Consider the following 18,362-nt stretch of genomic DNA (forward strand, 5'->3'; position numbering starts at 1 on the left):
GCTGAATAAAATGATTCATTTTACGTATGTTACGCATTCAGTTATTAGGAATATGAATACGGAATTTCTGAAATTTCACCGAATGTACTACAGTCACTTGGGCTGTAATATACTTTGCAGTGTAGATAGCCTTAATGCTCAAGCAGTTTCAAGTTCAGCCTTAAGGCTAGAAACGTGGTGTTTTTTTTAGGAGCTTTGGATGTCACAGTCTGTCCTGAGGATGTGTTCCTACCCGTGAATAGAAATCGAACGGCTTGTTTCTATTTTGAAGAAAGTTAATGCTGACACCTAGTGGTACCCTTGTGCATGTACGAAAAACTGAGAAATCTGATGGACTGCTGAATAAAAGACGGATAGCCCAACACTTTGATATTGCCATTTCAAAATAATCTACTAAAATGTGAGTCTGTTAGAAACAGTCTTTTCTTGTGGAATAACATCAGTACTTGTAATAATACTGTGCTTCTCAAAACTCTCTTTAGTTCTCAGTAACATCTCAAATTAATAGTGAACAGCAGGCAGTGACACAATACACATTTTCAAACAGATATTAGTAGCTCTTTGGACAAGATTAAATCCTTGTGATGTCCCTCATGGTCGTTTGCATCTTTTCTGTGCTCCTGTCAGTGAATCCTTCCTTTTGATGGACTTGCTCAGCTGCTGTGGGGCAAGATAGCTTTCTGAGTCAGGATTCCTCTGTCTGCTCACAGTTCTTACACCTCCTAGGTTTGTCTGCTTTGAGAAAAGCCCAATTACCACAGCTAGGAACCCAGTCATTAAGTGTATAACTTCCCATACCTCATTTTTCATTCATTCTTTGCATAGATTGGGGGGGGGGGAAGGGGATTTCACTTTGTCTTCTCTGTGAATTTATATCCTTCTCAAGTACCAGCTGATACTTCAGCAGATCAGTCTGAATGTCATATTGTTTTTCCTTTAAATTCCCCTCCGAGTCAAAATTACAGCCAAGTGACCAGGGCATAAGGTAATCAAATCCCCTCTCAGCATGGTTAATGGAGAGCAGCATAGTGATTAGCAAGCATGCGAGTATATAATTTGTGCACAACTGTCCATTGGTATTTGCAAACAAATGTTTCCAAATGTATTTTTATATGCTCAAAGCACCTACTGAAGTAGGAAAAAAATCCTCCAAATCTTTTGAGTCAGATACCATTCTTTTTTGCTGGATTCCATCCTCCTGTCTGAAATAGTCATATTTCCACTACTTATGTAAGAATTGCCTTGCAATTTAAATGAATTTTAACTGTGCATCAATTGTTAAATGTGTGGGGTTTATTTAGCTAGTTGTAACCAGATAAACTTCCCTTTTTTTGTGCCTTTGTTCTGTCTAGAAGGAATTGAAAGATATTGTTCCGTATTTATGGATAAAAGATTTCACAATCTTAATTTATAAATAGCAATAGATTTTAAGTGCTGCATATGAATTTAATAAAAATGTGCTGATACTGATATTCAGTCCTCAGATTTGAACCTAATGAGTATAAAGTCTGGTAGTTTTAATAGTGATTATGATTGATCTTACTTTTCTTCCCCATAAATGTGGTTTTTGCTCCCTTTCAGCCACTTCTAAAGAGTGCAGGCTATGCAATGGCACTGTTGGAGAAAAGCCTGGAAGGTGGTTAGTTGGAGTCAAATGGCCATAATTCTAGTTCAGAATGGAGAACTGAGATGTAAATAACACTTGTAGAGCAGAAATTTCAGTTCAACAATGCCAGTTCATCCTTCGCTAATGTTCATCTTCATTTCTGTGTTACATTTGTTATATGTAATTTGTATGGGACATCTTTACCATTACAAAAATAAACTACTCCAAGTGTATTAAAACAAAATGGACATGTTCAAACAATTTGGTAATTTTTTCTCAAAAGTTTTGGCCAATTAGTTGCTCCTGTACAACACCTCTTGAAGTTTCTTAAGCAAACTAAAAACTAATTACCACATATAACAAGATACAATTTTAGGTAGCCTTAAACAAGTTAAATTTCTTTTGGGAGCAACATACAACCAGTGTTGAATCCTTCACAATAAAATGGAGTATTGCCATCACTTCTTCAACTGTAGGCAGAATATATAGAAGTAGGATCATTTTTTTGATCACTGGAGTTACATAATATTTCTGGAAGACTAGCAAAAAAACATTCACTGCATTTAAAAGCAAACTTTTGATGTGTCTGGCACCTTGTAAGTGAAATACATCACATCGAGTGCATGGTTGATATGATATACCTGGTGATTGCTGGCATATCCTTTCATTACACTGAGATTTGATACAGTTGAAAATGCATTTATTTTGGAGACAAAAAGAGAACCTGAAGCATATTTTTTCTACTTGTACTATAATTTAATGACAGAAGCAACACTGAATTGGTGTGGGCATCAGATGTTCCTTTGGTCATTTTAAAGAAGTTGTTTTGCAGTTGAAGTAGACTGTCAGCACAGCCACATGTTTCTTAAATGTGAGGAGAAGGGTGGAACGTGTGAGTGTGTTTGTCTTCATTTTCAGAATCGCAGAATGGCCCAGGTTGGAAGGGACCACAAGGATCAAGAATCCCCAACTCCCCCCCTCCACAAGCAGGGCCACTAACCTCCCCATTTAGTACTAGACCAGGCTGTCCAGGGCCCCATCCAAACTGGCCTTGAACGCCTCCAGGGACAGGGCATCCACAACCTCTTCAGGCAGCCTGAAGCACCAGCACCTCACCACTCTCTCAGTAAAGAATTTCCCCCTGACTTCCAACCTAAATCTTTCCTCCTTCAACTTAAAACCATTTCCCCTTGTCCTGCTGTTATCTACCCTTTCAAGGAGCTGATTCCCCCTCCTGTTTGTAGGCTCCCTTTAGGTACTGATAGGCTGCAGTGAGGTCACCCTGCAGCCTTTTCTCCAGGCTGAGCAAGCCCAGCTCCCTCAGCATGTCTTTGTAGGGGAGGTGCTCCAACCCTCTGATCATCTTTGTGGCTCTCACCTGGACCCTCTCCAACAGCTCCTTGTCTTTCTTGTACTGGGGGCCTGAGACCTGGACACAGTACTCCAGATGGGGCCTCACAAGAGCAGAGTAGAGGGGGACAATCACCTCCCTGTCCCTACTGGCCACTCCTCTTCTGATGGAGCCCAGGATACCATTTGCTTTCCAAGCTGCAAGAGCACACTGCTGGCTCATGTTCAGTGTTTCATCCACCAGGTGCTTCTCTGCAGGGCTGCTCTTAAAGACCACTCCTTCCAGTCTGTATGGATGCCTGGGATTCCTCCGGCCCAAGTACAAAGCCTTGCACTTTGCTGTGTTGAACCTCATTAGATTCACCCGGGCCTACCTTTCAAGTCTGTTGAGGTCCCTCTGAATGGCATCCTTTCCTTTCACTGTGTCAGCTGCACCACTCAGCTTGGTGTCATTAGCAAACTTCCTGAGGGTGCACTCAATTCCATCATCGATGTCACTGACAAAGATGTTAAAGAGCACCAGTCCTAAGACAGACTCTTGGGGGATGCCACTCATTACTGGCCTCCACTTGGACATAGAACCTTTAATAACCACTTTCTGTCCGTGTCCTTTCAACCATTTCCTTATCCATCGAGTGGTTCACCCATCAAATCCACATCCCTCCAATTTGGAGATAAGGATGTAGTGGGGGACCATGTCAGAGGACTTCAGTCCTTTTTTTGTTCCTCTCTTTCACATCTTACTTCTTTGAGCTCTAAGCAAATCTGGTCTTCTAAGATTTTCAGGACACTGAATATTGAGGAGAAGGTGCAGTGCAAAAAGTTTTAGGTATCTTTGAATACAGAAATTATTGAAAGGACAGATCAACTTCAGATGTGGTTCCTAAGTTTAAAAGCCAACAGTCATGTTGCCTTTAAAAGCATAATCTTTAGTAGGAAAATATTTCTAAGAGTGATAGATTTATGCTAATGTTTGCTTTCCACGAAGTGTAAAGCAAAAACTTGTACTTTCTTACACTTTAAGGTTTGCTGTGGTCAGTGAAACCAATTGGTGTGGGGACAGTAGCATCTGATCAGAATTGGAATACAATTTATTTTTGCTACAAATACACTGTGAACACCTGCAGATAAAGGAGGAACAGCAAAAAAGGAAGGGATTCTGAAACCAGACAGTTAAATGCTGTAAGGAGATCCTGGGAAATAGAAACTATTGCAAATGAAAATTATTGACTGTGCATGCATGGTAAAGCTGGATAAGAATAAGATTTTCGGAATGTTGTCAACTTCAGTGGAATATTTTTAGAGACAAAAATTGCCATTTTCTTTTTCTACGACATGAGAATGTATGAGAGGTTAAAACTCCAGTCCTTTGAATACTTTGGTATATAAAAAGCTAAAATGTTTCATTTCAAAATATATTTGAAAAAAAAAAAATGAAGTTATACGTATATGAAACACCAACACTTCTTCGAAAGTGGAAATACTGAATTGATGCCTTTTTACTTTTTCTAACCTAGACTAAAATGTTAATCTTAAAGTGCCCCAGGCTTCTCTGGAATTAGGATTCACAGGGTAGGAAGTGAAGTGCAGTTTGTCCTGTGGTAAATGTGATTTACTCTGCAGTTGCAGTTGATCTTCAGTCATTGCAATGCATCAGGAAGGAATAAACCACTGCCAGAGCTGGTGAGCAGATGCTGCAGAATTTCCATGTCCATTGTAACTTGAATTTAGAGGTGATAAATAGTTCAGTCGTATCTACTGCTTACTGCTGGCTACTGGGTTGCTTAAGTCCCAAACAATGGCAGAATTCTCAGCCACCCACCCAGGTAATGTCTTCAGCTGGGAAAAAGAAATGCATCAAAATATTCTCCTGTCTTCAAATAGCACCCAGGAGTTAGGGTATATAGTCTCCTTTTTCAGGGATCTGCATCTTAGGCCTCAGATCTGCTCTATTGCCCTTCTGTAGCAATAAAATTTTAATGCAGTAAATCAGATATTACAGCCTTCCACTGCTAAATAAGCAGTGATAAATGAGTAGCCTTACCAGAACCTAAAGCGCATGACCTGTTAGATTCCTCAGCAGCTCAAGTGAACAAAGCTGAATTTGTCTTATAACAATGCCAGAAAAACATCTATTCGTCTATCCCTAGTGGTAGAAAATTGATTTGTATTGCAGAATGTCACTTCTCAAGCCTCACCCAAGATCTTAACTATACAAGTCTCTGGTTTCCTGCTTTTTTTGTCCAAGTAGAACTACAAATTCTGTCTAAGCTCTACTACAGTATATAGTGCTCTTACCGTGAAGCTAATAGGCAGAGGTAGTGACTGTGTACGTTTTGTTATCTTGGCTCTTCCCCTTGATGCCCGCGTCTCATCTGCAGGTTATGAAAATGCTGAAGTCACAACTATAATCATGTGCTACTGTGTTAGCACTTGTATGTATTTGAAAGTCAGATTAAGATCAGCAGAATTCTTTTTGCTTTGTTCTAGGCTAAGCTGTGGTGGCATGTTTGTTCTGGGAGTGCTCCTTGAGCACATACATCCCCACACTTCAGTGCTTAGAGCCCAGGGAAGCCTAAACCAGATCTGGTTCCTCTCTGCTGCTAGGTATGTGTGAAATGGCCACCTCTTCAAGATAGTGCCTGGCTGCCTTATGTCATCACTCAGAACTGATTGACTTGAGCTGCTATCTTCAAACACTGCATGAAGGTATTGCTTAATTTTGCCCTGCTTTTTCTCTGTATTTTCTGGGCAAGCAGTGTGCTTGACTTTATGCTGTTACGAATTTGTCATGTCCTTTCCAGCTCTTGAAAACCTAAGTATCATTTATTTACACTGAAGTTATGGAAGCTTGAGAACTTTATGTGTTTACAAGCCACTTAAATAAGCATAGGTGTGTCCTCTGCCTCAGAAACCCTGTGCTTGCTGAATTTGCACAATTGTGTTCACTCTTGAGTCTGCCTTGCACATTAGTATCTGCTAGTTCTTGTCAATCATGAAAAAAAAGGAAAAGAGTATTGAGCAGGAATCAGTAAAAACGTGAAATAAAGGTTTTGTGCTGACAAATGGTATGGTCCAGAGATAGAAAAGATGCAGAATATTTGATAATACTGCTCTGTTGGAATAATACTCTCTGTAGGCTGTTAATTATTGTGCTTCATTACCCTCAATGCAGTCTTTTCCAGAGGTTACAGAACAGCAGAGTAGTAGAACACGGGAAAATTCTCCTCAGAGTATTTTAGTGTGACTGCACCAAGGGTCAACTTACCAGTGCTGAAGCATATGGTGGAGCATGGAACAAATTTGCTCTTCCTACAGTTGTGAAACGGGAATAAAACAGGCCTTTCTGCTGTAAATGAGTATGTTTCTGCTTTCCATTTTGGAATCTTAACACTGAGAATTAGGACTAACTTCTGTCAGGCTGAAAATGAACTGAACTCAGTGCTACGGCTATATGCTGAGCACCTGGCTGGGTGAGCCCTGCAGAGGGCTCCTGAGGGAGAGGCCTCAGTATTTGTGACACGCTGGTGCAGCAGTGCTGGTACATCAAGCAGCAGCGCCTGCTGTCAGGGCCCTAGGAACACACTGAGTAAATCCTCTCCAGAGAAGTGGTTGCTACGTCACTGGAAAATGTGAACTTACAAATGCTGTTAAAAGCATATCTGAAACATTTATTGGGACTTTAAAAAACAATTTCTTACTTTAATGTAATAGAAAAGGTCTCATTGTTTACTTATTAAAATTAATATACTGTACCATCGCATAAATTCCCTTTTGAAGAAGTGATACTTATGTGGTTCCAAAGGATCCTTACTGAGAACTGTTTTCACAATAAGAGAAATATCTCCACAGCAGCAACATCCCATCTGCTTTTAGGATATTGGCCCACATCTTTCCAGAGCCTTGGGTATCAGCCCGGGCCGTAACGCAGTCTCCTGATGTTGCATACCCTGCTGCCAGCAGCCGCGCCCCGCCTGTCCCCGCTTTCACTTTCGCTTCTCCTTCCGGCCCCGGGCGGCCTCACCTCGCGGTTTTCGTGCTCGAGCGCCGGCGGCTCTACGCTGGAGGAGGTGAAGCCCACCGAGGTAAGTGCGTGTCTTTCTTCCCTTATCGGTAATAACGAGGGTGTCAGACGGCGAAGCTGAAGTTCTGCTCCGGAGTTTGGCGATTTCGTGGCTTGTGGCTTTCTCTTAATTTGTAAAAAGCAAGTTAGCAAAGTCGGCGCCATCACTTTTTGCTTCATGAGAATGTGCCTCGGCGCTTGTGCCTAGCGGTGGGGTCCCAGCTGGCTGAGGGAGTTCTGCTGTAAAACAAGCAATAGTGAAGGAGCAGGAATGTCCCTCTCTAAGATGCTGAAGGCTCCCTGCTGCAGTTCTGCATTTTTAAAGATCCTTGCTGGTATCACTGAGAAATCCTGTTCTGTCTGTTTTCCCTTAAAAGTTATTCTGTAACCTTGCCTTTTAAATCTGATAGTATTTACTTCTCCAGGTTCCCAATGAAAGCATAAAACAGTTCAAGCTGTCTCCAGACTTTCTTCAATGAAAATAGCCAAGCACAAGAAGGCAGCCCTGTTGGCCTTGTTGGAGGTCAGGCAAAGAGCACTGTTGGGGTTTGCATAGTGAGTGCATTTCTTCTTCTTTCCAACTTAGAGATGAAATGAGAACAATTAGGGAGCAATCTCATCTTCCTCAGATGGAGGGATGGGCCACTGTGTTCAGTACCTGCCTGCAAGACTGCCAGGTTGGGTTGTTTGCTGTCACCACCCCTCTCCTGTTTGCTCACAGGTGAGCAGTGAACCAGTCTGAACTGCAAGAAGCAGGGCAGGTCCATATGCAGTGCCTAGTGAGAAAATTAACTTTTATTAAGACTTATTTTAAACAGTATTTTGCAGTCCTTTGAACACAGCTTTGTAATACTTTCAGTCCTTCTTTCCCTTATCTCCTTGTTCCCAGTTGATTTTACTAAGGTCTTTCGCTATGGAGTCAGGTTGATCCCAAGAAAGCACTCACAATGTCCCCCTCTGGCCATTGTAATGCTGGAGCAGTCCTAACATGATCCCCCTGAACAGGCAGGTCCCCTGTGAGGCTGAATGCTACTCAGCCTGACTTGCTGAAGCCTCGTTGCACTGCAGGTTGCAGAAACAGTTCATTGGAGTGTTTTGTTATGTGCTGAAAACTCTTCTCTTTAAAACATCTGTTCAGAAAGCTTTTTCTTTATCGCTTCAGAAAGGCTTTTCTGTACAAATGTGCTGGCTTAATTTCATTTCATTGTTTGCAATTTGCCATGGAGTTTGAGCTCGAGACTAGATTGTGTAAACGAGTGGCAAATTTCAAGAATAGATAAATGTGACCTGCAGAACTAAGGGCTCATCCTCAGAGTTTGTCTTTGGAGAGGCTGTTGTGGATTCCCCAAGGCCTAATGAGGTTAAAATCCTCTTTTGTAATCTGCCTTGTAGCAGGCACAATTTTTCTCTTGGGAGCCCATGATACTGAGACTTGAACTGAGGATGGCGGGCAGGTTCTCCAATCTGATGGCAGAAGGCCGCAGGAATATGTATATATGAGGACTGTGAAGACACATCACTTTAGAGGGAATAATAGAAGTATTTTTTACTTTTAAGAAAAAATGCAGCAGAACCTAAGCTTACCTCTATCTGTGAAAGCAAGGAAAAACATGCTGGGAAGCACACCTGAATTATTTCTTTTTCCATTGTTGGAGATAATTCAGGTGAAAATGATACAGAAGTCACTTGATCAGCAGAAATGCTGTTTAATTGGACAAACTCTGACTGAGCAGGATAGTCACACCATTCTGAGTTCTTACAGCTCTGTTCAGATCAGAATTTGTGTGAAATTAATTTTCACTTCCAGTAAAGCTGTATTACAAAATAGATAGATGAATTTAGGTCTTAAACTGAAATTGAATTAGGGCTAAATTGAAACTGCATAAAATATGAAGAAGTCTGTGATTCATCAGAAATGTAATGTAGTGCCTAAACAGGCAGTACCATTGAAGATCAGTGCACTGGTGAGCAGATTTTGACATCGTAATGAAAGTACTTGAGATATTGAGGAATATGTTAATTCTCAAAATTTCCTGGGGAAAAAAAAATGTGATTCCATGAAAAAGAGTATGTTTTTGTGAAAGCATTTGAATAAATGCCTTGAATCTATGAAGAGCATTTTCTCTACATCTTGGTTCTCGCTTTCCTGACTAGCTAAGTGAGTTATAAGGTTGGTATAGATTCATTTTGTCTGCTCATATGCCTTTCTATAGTCTAGCATTCCTTCTTTTATTTTATCTGCAACTGAAGTTAGACAAGCAAAAGCCTAAGTAAGGTGGAAAGATGGTTTGAATTTTGTGTAGCTGGCTTGTGAAACAAGAACAGGCAAGAATTGTAAAATAAAGAGGAGGTTGCGCATTCTTACTGCATGCATCTTCAAATATTTTAAGCACAATTAAAGTTCAGGGCATTGGTAATTAACACAGAGGGGGCTGTGTACTATTTGTATGTTTATTTGTCATTTATTATTATTTATATGCATAGTAAAGCAATGCAAAATTAATTAGAAAAAGAAGAATTGTTGGAAATTTGTGTTAGTTACAGATAAATGGTTAGTAGCTCTTTAAACATAATTATTTTCAGTGAAGAGTGGTTATTACACACACCTTTTCCACCAAAATGAATAATACCTCATGGGTGAAAAAATGATGTTTGCTCAAACTGCATGATTTTTTTTGTGTCTGTCTTGCTTAAGCCTTCAGTTTAAAGTATGAGTTATGTCAAAATGATTCTGATTTGTTAATGTGTGTTCATTTTGCCTCTGCAGATAAAACTATGGGATGTTCTATTCTTTGCTGGAACAGCTTATCTTTCAAACTGGTGTCTGTTTGCTTACTGTGTGCATCAATTGGAAAGCAATGTCAGATTAGAAATACAATGGCAGATTGTAGTCACCTAAAGCTGACACAAATTCCTTCTGATCTTCCAAACAACATAACAGGTTTGGACATTTCCCATAATCAGCTAAAAATGCTTGCTCCTGAGAATCTGACCCAGTACAGCAATCTGATTTACTTAAATGTGGGATACAACATCATCTCTAAACTGCAACCAGAATTGTGCAAAAATATGCCCCTGTTGCAAATTTTAAAGCTAGAACACAATCAATTGCATGAACTTCCTGATGGAGTGTTTGCTACCTGCAGCAACCTGACTGAGCTCAATCTAGGATACAACATCATAGAAGTAAGAAATGATCCTTTCAAAACCCTGGAGGTAAGCTTTAGAAATATGTTTTCTGGTAAATAAAGTATGTATGGGGAATTTATTGCATGTATGTACAAGGCCTATTTGCATTTGAAAATACCCAGCATATGATCTTTGTTGATTTTCCAAAGAAAAGGCTTAGTGTCTTATTGTGTTAAAATACACTGCAGTCTCAGTTGTCTGGGGAGTCAATGCTCTCCGTAGCTTTTTTTCTGCTGCATCTTGTCAAAGCATCTCTCCATACAGGATTTATTCTGGTGAAGTATGGTGTGGTCAGGAATCTGAGTTTCATGAGTCTAATGATGGTTGCTAGTCTAAATTCTCAAGGACAGGCTGTAAACACTCAGGGTGTAAAGATCAATGCTTAGGCTAAATGTACTGTCTCCCGGGGCTTTGGGGATTGGGAAAATAAAAAGGCTTTTAATTGCCTTTGTTTCTCCTGTTGGGTTGGGTGTGGTTAAGTATTATCTATAGCATATCTGTGGGCAGGAGTCATGTAAAAGGAAGGGTCTGAGGAGAAAAGAAAGTGAGTATGCATGTTTTGGATAGGTTCAAACATTTGTTTTACTCTCAGTATTCCAATTCAGTTACATAAAACGTGCTTGCTGACTTCCAACTATATACAAAACAGTGCAGGGAGCAGAACTGAAGTTGTGGACCTCCCTTATCCACTGCCTTGTTGATGGTGTTCGGAGCACACAGAAAGCTTTTTCCTACAGGTGTGGAAAAGCTGCAATCCTTTATGACAAATTTATTTTCATTGTAGCATTGCAACCAATTTCTAGTATAATATTTCAGAATGTTCTTTTTAATTACATAAAAAGGTTTTTTTATTTACATCTTCTCTACAGAACTTGAATATTTTGGATCTATCTCATAATCACTTGAAGTCAGCAAATTTAGGATTACAGCAACAGCTGAAGAACCTTCATGACCTTGTGTTGTACAGCAACCAAATCACTGAGCTAAAAAAAGAAGACTTAAAATTTCTTAGCAACACTTCATTGAATAGTCTTGATCTGTCATCAAACCCCCTGAAAAAGGTAGGAAGCATTTCAGTAGAAATTCAACCGATGTAAATATAAAATGAAACTATTCTGATTTAACATGTGTGATTGTATGGCTTCTGTTTTATGATTATATTTTGAATTTATCAAGATCAAACTTGCAGCTATTCTATTGTATATAGGACTACTCCTGATCTACAGATGTAATACAAAATTATTTTCCTTCCACTGAATAAGAGCTGGTCTCATGTAGACCAGAGACCTCAATATAGGTCTCCCTGGTTATCACAAAGAAACATCATTTATGCAAGTGTAGTACTCCAGAGAAATAATCTTTGCAGAAAAATATATCCACTTGTTTGTTTGTTTTTTAAGTGTGTTGGCTCTGCCACCTACCTTGTTGCTTTCAATCTTGTTCTCAGTTAAAATACAAACCTTTGAAGAGTGATGGTAAGCGTTGCATTTCTAAACTTGCATGAATAGTGAATTTTTTTTTTTTTTTTTTTTTTTTTTTTTTTGCCACTTGATTCATCTGTATAAACTTTTACATTGTAATTGCAAGAATATTTTGAGTTGGCGTAAGTTTGTACAACAGTTGAGAGAGGCAATTTCTCTCTCTCTCTATTCCCATTGCTGCTTCATGCCTCCTCCTTACTTGTACAAACCTTAGTGAGGATATAGACTAGATCACCTGGGGAAACTACAGTTTTGTTGGCATGGTTAGCTTATGACTAGGGTAGTTCACTATCTTGTTCATTATATGGCTGCATGTATAGCCATACTGGCACAAGGATACAGCAGATGACTAAGTAGATGCAATTGCAAAGGTTACTCTATGTCAGTTTAACTTGCTCTGATTTTACAAGTCTGATATCTGGAAAGCAACCATATGCAACCATATGCACACTGATAAATGGAGTATTTAATCGTTCCGCTGATATCTGACACCAAGATGAGGGGCTAGCACTGTAATGGTGACTTCTGATTTATGTCATGGAAGCAAGCGTGTGGTATCCTGTTTCATGAATATAGATTGTGCTCATGCAGAGAAACTGTTTCTTTGTTAACTTTTTCACAGTGTATCCCTATAAGATACGAATTAAAGAAAGTGATATGGAAACATTGTCTCAACTACTAAGATACTTACAGTGAAGTATTTTTACTAGTTGAATGCAAAATTGTAACAAACTCTCATCTCACTAAGAAACCTTTTATCTTGTTCTAAAGGAGTACCACTCAAAATCATGATGACCATATTACAAATTTTAGAACATGAGATACCACTTCAAGAAGTTTGTCTACCCTCAAATGTGGAAAAAGTGTGCAGGAGTTCCAGTCTGCCTGATGCTTTCGTTTGAATAACCTTCCCAAATTTAGGCTTTAAGTTCGACTTTCTTATATAACTCTCTTGTTTAGGTCAAAATTCTCTTTTCCTTTCCTTTTAGTTTCACACAGGATGTTTACATGCAATTGGAAATCTGTTTGGCCTTATACTGAACAATGTTGAACTTGGTGAAAATAGCACAAAGGAACTTTGTACGGAATTATCAAGCACAGCGATTCAGAACCTCTCACTGAGCCATGTGAAGCTCTCACACATTAGCAGGTTAACTCTCCAGGGACTACAAGGAACAAACCTCACAGTTTTAAACCTTTCAAAAAACTCTCTCTCTGTGATAGAGGATGACTCATTTCAATGGCTGTCAAATTTAGAGTACTTGAACTTGGAGGATAATAACATCTTGAAAGTGTCTTCACGTTTATTTTATGGATTGTCCAGCATTAAACATCTGAATCTGATAAACGCACTTACTGGGAAAATTGAAGATTTTTCCTTCCAATGGTTATACAACCTAGAGTACCTTATAATGGATCATAACAATTTTCCACAAATTACGACTAACATGTTCACAGGTCTGAAAAACCTGAAATATTTAAGTCTTTATAGCTGCAACATAAACTTGCAAAGAATAACTAATAAAACATTTGTATCACTTGCTAATTCCAGCTTGCAAGTTCTCAATCTCACAAAAACAAGGATCTCTACAGTAGAAAGTGGGGCATTTTCCTTGTTGGGACAACTGAAAATTCTTGATCTTGGTCTCAATGAAATTAATCAAGTGCTCACTGGTCATGAGTTTGAAGGTCTCAATAATATAGAATATATTTATCTTTCTTACAACAGAAACGTGACTTTGCAAAGTGAATCATTTATTTTTGTTCCAAGACTTAGCAAACTGATGTTAAGGAAGGTAGGTTGCAATAATCTGGCAATTTCTCCTTCACCTTTTCATCCACTACGGAATCTGACTGTCCTGGACATCAGCAATAACAACTTAGCAAACATAAAGGAAGACTTGTTTGATGGACTTCACAAACTCGATATTCTGGATTTGCAGCACAATAATTTAGCTCGACTTTGGAAACAAGCAAATCCAGGAGGTCCAGTTCTTTTTTTAAAAGACCTTCCCAACTTGCATGTTCTTAATTTAAAATCAAATGGCTTTGATGAAATTCCAGTTCATGTTTTCAAGGGTCTGCATCGATTAAAAGACTTGGATTTAGGATCAAATAATTTGAATTTGCTGCCAGCAACTTTATTTGATAACCAAAACTCTCTACATACGTTGAACCTTCAGAAAAATCTAATAACCTCAGTTGAAGAAGAGGTGTTTGGTCCAGTTTTCAAGAGCCTGAGAAAACTAGAGATGGATTCCAACCCATTTGATTGCACTTGTGAAAGCATTGCTTGGTTTGCTAGTTGGCTAAATGTCACTCAAGCATATATACCTGGATTGCAGTCTCAGTACATTTGTAACACCCCACCTAAATATCACAGTACTCTGGTGTTGCATTTTGACACCTCAGCCTGCAAAGACAGCGCTCCATTTAAGCTTCTGTTTGTGATCACTACCACTGTTGTGGTGCAATTCATTTTCATCGTTCTTCTCATCCATTTTGAAGGGTGGAGAATAGCTTTCTACTGGAATATTTCTATAAATCGAATACTTGGCTTTAAAGAGCTTGACAGACTACAGGGAGTGTTTGATTATGATGCCTATGTTATTCATGCTAGAGAAGACACAAATTGGGTGTTGGATGAACTTCACCTCTCTGGAAGAAAATGAGCAATTTCAAGTTAAGTTTTGTCTAGAAGAACGAGACTTTGAAGCAGGAATATCTGAATTTGAAGCTATAATTAACAGCATAAGAAAGAGCAGAAAGATTATTTTTATTGTGACTGAACATCTCTTACAGGATCCATGGTGCAGGAAGTGAGTAAAATATACTGTATGTAAAGGGGAAATTTCTTAACAGATTTTTAACAAAGTAATCTTTTTTTTGCTATTTAAATTAATTAAAAATGCAATGCAAATTCTCCTTTAATATATCCTACTTTTGGAACAGTTACAAATTTAATAAACTTAATTGCTCTACATGTAAACTAGTAGATATTTGAACCCTTCTGTATGTATGTCTTTCTTTTTTCTTTTCAAAATGTGAAACCATTACCTTTGCAGATTGCTTTCCTTAAAATTCCGTGTTTGAAACAGGGCAGTCAATGGTGCAATCACTAGCATCCATTTTTACATATCTTTAAGCAAATCTTTTCACTACTCTTCAGCAGTGTATTTGAAGGAACCTTTCTAATTATGGCTATGTCAAGACAGTAGACTTAGGTTGTATTTTAAGAGTATGCTTTATCCTTTATTTAAAATTTAACCAATTTAATGTAAGTAATGAGAGTTTTATATCATAAAACATACATTAAGACTTCACTTCAAATTTAGACCCTGATTTTGCAGCATGCTATTATGTGCACTATCAAAAGATCTATCTGTCATTTGTTCCCAAACCTGAACTTAAAATTTTGTCTTACTTTTCCTTCAGGTTTAAGGTGCATCATGCTCTACAGCAAGCTATTGAACAAAGTCGAGACTCCATCATACTGATCTTTCTTCATAATATACACGATTACAAGTTGAATCATGCACTTTGCTTGAGAAGAGGAATGTTTAGATCTCGCTGCATCTTGAACTGGCCAGTCCAGAAGGAAAGAATCAATGCATTTCGTCAGCAGTTAATGATGGCACTTAAATCTAATAGTAAAGTGCACTGAATTCAGTTTTCTGATGTTAGAAAACTAGCAGGTCTCCAGTAAAAGATAAAAAAAAAAAAAAAAAAAAAAAGTCATATTGGAATAAGACACTGAAAGTTGATAATTTATATTTACTGATATTGTAGTTCACCTATACTGAAGTAATCGCATTTGATAGTCATTTCAGTATGTGCATCAACAATGTGAGATATTCTGGAAAGTGGTGAGAATGACTGAAGTCCTTGAAAAAACATCCATCTGATGTAATGCAGAAAAGCCATGGGCTCTACATTAGCAGGGTATATAGAAAAGGATGCAATGACAAAATTTCAAATCCTGTCTAGAAAGCAGAATGGACACTACAACTTGTTTTTAAATCTCAAAGGAAAATAAATAGAAAACAAACCTAAATTTTTTTCTATATTAAGCACAATGACATGGAAATAATTTCTATAGTTGAAGCCTTTGAAAATGGATAAACCCGGAGGAATTCTTTAGTGTAACTTGTTATACACTCATTTGGTATTTTCTTCCTTAAAATACTTTACAGAAAATTGGGGTAGTTAGCAATTGCATGGCATTAAGGTTCAAACTTATATGCTAGTAACTTGATCTGGAGAGAGCTAAGAACCAGCAAAGCATGCTCCAAAATTGTCCAAAATGTTTACTATGTTTGATGCTCATTGTGATTCTATGGAGCATTTGAGCACAATTTATTGCAAAGTGGGCTGTAGACAGTCATGTCCCTTTGTCCCTATTAATGTTTAATTTCTCCTCTGATGGTTGTTTTTGTCTTTTTGTCTTTTTTTTTTTTTTTAGTTGTTCGATCATTTATTTATTTATTTGCTTTTACTTCTTTGTTTCTCCCTCGCATTGATAAAAATACATAAATGAATAATAATGAAATATAAATTCAATGAACTGGGTTTTGCATGCACTAGAAGAGTTGAAAGCAAAGCAGACGACTTTCACTGGCTCAGGAGGTCCTGAAGTGAAAACAAAAGGTTTGTTTACAGGTGAAGCGATAGATAATGATTCCCTAATTACAGTAATAGGATTATCCCATTGTGATGCTTTCATCTCATCTTTCCGTCCTTTTCAGGTTGTGACAAATTCACTCTTCATGTGTAGGCCATGAAAGCTGAGAAGGCAAGGCGGTAAGGATGGGGTGCCAGGGATGCACCTTGTCAATCGTTCTTTCTCTTATTTAAAGACCAACCCGTGAAAGGGTGCCTATGTTTCCTAACCCCGCAGTGTAAAATACAGCAGAATTTCTCATTTCACTTGAAAATGAACTGTTTAGAATATCTTAGCATTTCACATGTTGATTAAGATGCAGAGAATTTGCAGAGAAACACTGAGGTGAAACATGATACGAGAAGTCAAATCAAATGATCAAATGGTCTTTTCTGGCCCTTAAACTGATAAATGACAGCTGATCTAAATTCTATGAAGATACACTTGTAAATATAACTACCCCCATAATTGGTCTCTAAACAGTGGATAGATGTGTTATGGATACTTATGCAATACAGCTAATACAAACTTAGTGCAATTGCTTGTAAATGATGATTAATTTTTATGATAAAAGTATGAGTATTCTAAACATTTTAATTTTGACACTCAGTTTAAAATAATTTACATGAGACAAAACACATTGTAAATGGTCACAATAAGAATTAGAGTAATGTTTAAAAAAAAAAAAAGCATGAAAGCATTAAGCACAGAGCCAATAGTAAAACATGAATATATATAACATATTTGTATTACTCTTCCCTGTTTGCCTGGTCTTCCTTGTTTTACTCCTACACATTTGTTTGACAGTATTATTGAGGGTAAGTAAACTGGCTTACTTACCATGATGAAGAGTTTTAAATCCTTTCAGGATTAACACTCTATGTCTGAACTGCCTAGTAGGTGGCATCAGACCACTTTATAGTGATTTGCTGAGAAGACAGAGATCAAATAGGTGAAAAGCAGTACCATGTTTGTAGCATAAAAGATACTATCCCAGATAAAGAGGAATGATCTGTATTAAAATCAGGATATCTAAAGAGGTAGAATGCTTGAGTAAGGTAGAATGTTCAGGCTTGTAGAGCAAGGAACCTGTCTATTGCTGTGTTTCTTAGATTATGGAGAGTAATGAACAAGTTCATGACATTAGTAATAGGTTCTGTTCCAGAGTAGATGAATGAATCTTCATGAATCTCTTTTTACTGAAGAAGTGCATTAGGGCTCCAAGTTCCCAAACAAGGGATATGCAGGTAGGACAAATGCTGCGCACCAGAAGTGTTTTGGTAAATTTCATTGTGACAGGGTGAAGAATAGATGCAAATCTGGATGCCTTTTATGGACCTTTTCATGCTAAAGAGTTCCTTCCTTTCTTATAGACCCTTTTAGGTAGTGAAGGTTTTTTTGACGTGTGGTCCTGCTGCTCTCCTGGTTACTGCCAGAGGCCATGTTAGCTGTCACAGTCTAAGCTGGCACATTGTTTGCCTCTACTATAATACTGGCCATCAGTGTGCCCAGGTTGCTGCTGGTACAACCATACTTTTCTCTGTCCAGACAGACAGCTCTATGTTGCTAGTGCAGTGTTTGCCCCAACCTACACAAGCCGTTGTTCCTGAGTCCGCTGCTCTCCCAGTCACAGGAGCTGGGCTGGTGGCATCTTTCTACACGGGTACTTCCTGATGCAGCTGCCTGGCACACTGTAAAAGGCTGCTGGTGGAGTCACTCACTCTACTTGCCTCTTAGTCTTTCCTTGTGCAAATAGGAGTGCAGTGGATGAAGAAAGGGCTTGAAGCGGGGCACTGACGTGCAGTCAGCTGATTTCTACCCCTCAGGGGGAGGTGGACTTCTAATTAAAGGAAAAACGTCGTCCAGTATTTCACACCTGACACGAGCACAAGGCCTAGGCTGACTGCTCTGCCTGGGCGGTGAACGCCTATTGGGTTTGTTTAGCTTAGCAACGCCGGAGGGGAGGAGAGGACAGGACAGGACAGGGTCGGGCCAGGCTGGGGGGAAGGGGCT

The 18,362-nt window shown here is 38.7% G+C and overlaps 1 protein-coding gene across 1 annotated transcript; it reads left to right on the top strand.

Annotated features, from left to right (window-relative positions):
* The first annotated feature begins 6,956 nt into the window (after positions 1 to 6,956).
* On the top strand, positions 6,957 to 15,423 carry TLR3 (toll like receptor 3). The gene is given in 7 exon segments (XM_042870562.1): positions 6,957 to 7,041; positions 7,445 to 7,574; positions 9,787 to 10,235; positions 11,078 to 11,269; positions 12,679 to 14,328; positions 14,330 to 14,508; positions 15,125 to 15,423. Coding segments are annotated over 5 exon segments (2,691 nt in total). The 5' UTR covers positions 6,957 to 7,041; positions 7,445 to 7,574; positions 9,787 to 9,794; the 3' UTR covers positions 15,354 to 15,423.
* Positions 15,424 to 18,362: the final 2,939 nt, after the last annotated feature.

This window comes from Lagopus leucura, unplaced genomic scaffold, assembly GCF_019238085.1.
Source record: "Lagopus leucura isolate 7727_CA_CO unplaced genomic scaffold, USGS_WTPT01 Super-Scaffold_100004, whole genome shotgun sequence".
Lineage (NCBI taxonomy): Eukaryota > Metazoa > Chordata > Aves > Galliformes > Phasianidae > Lagopus > Lagopus leucura.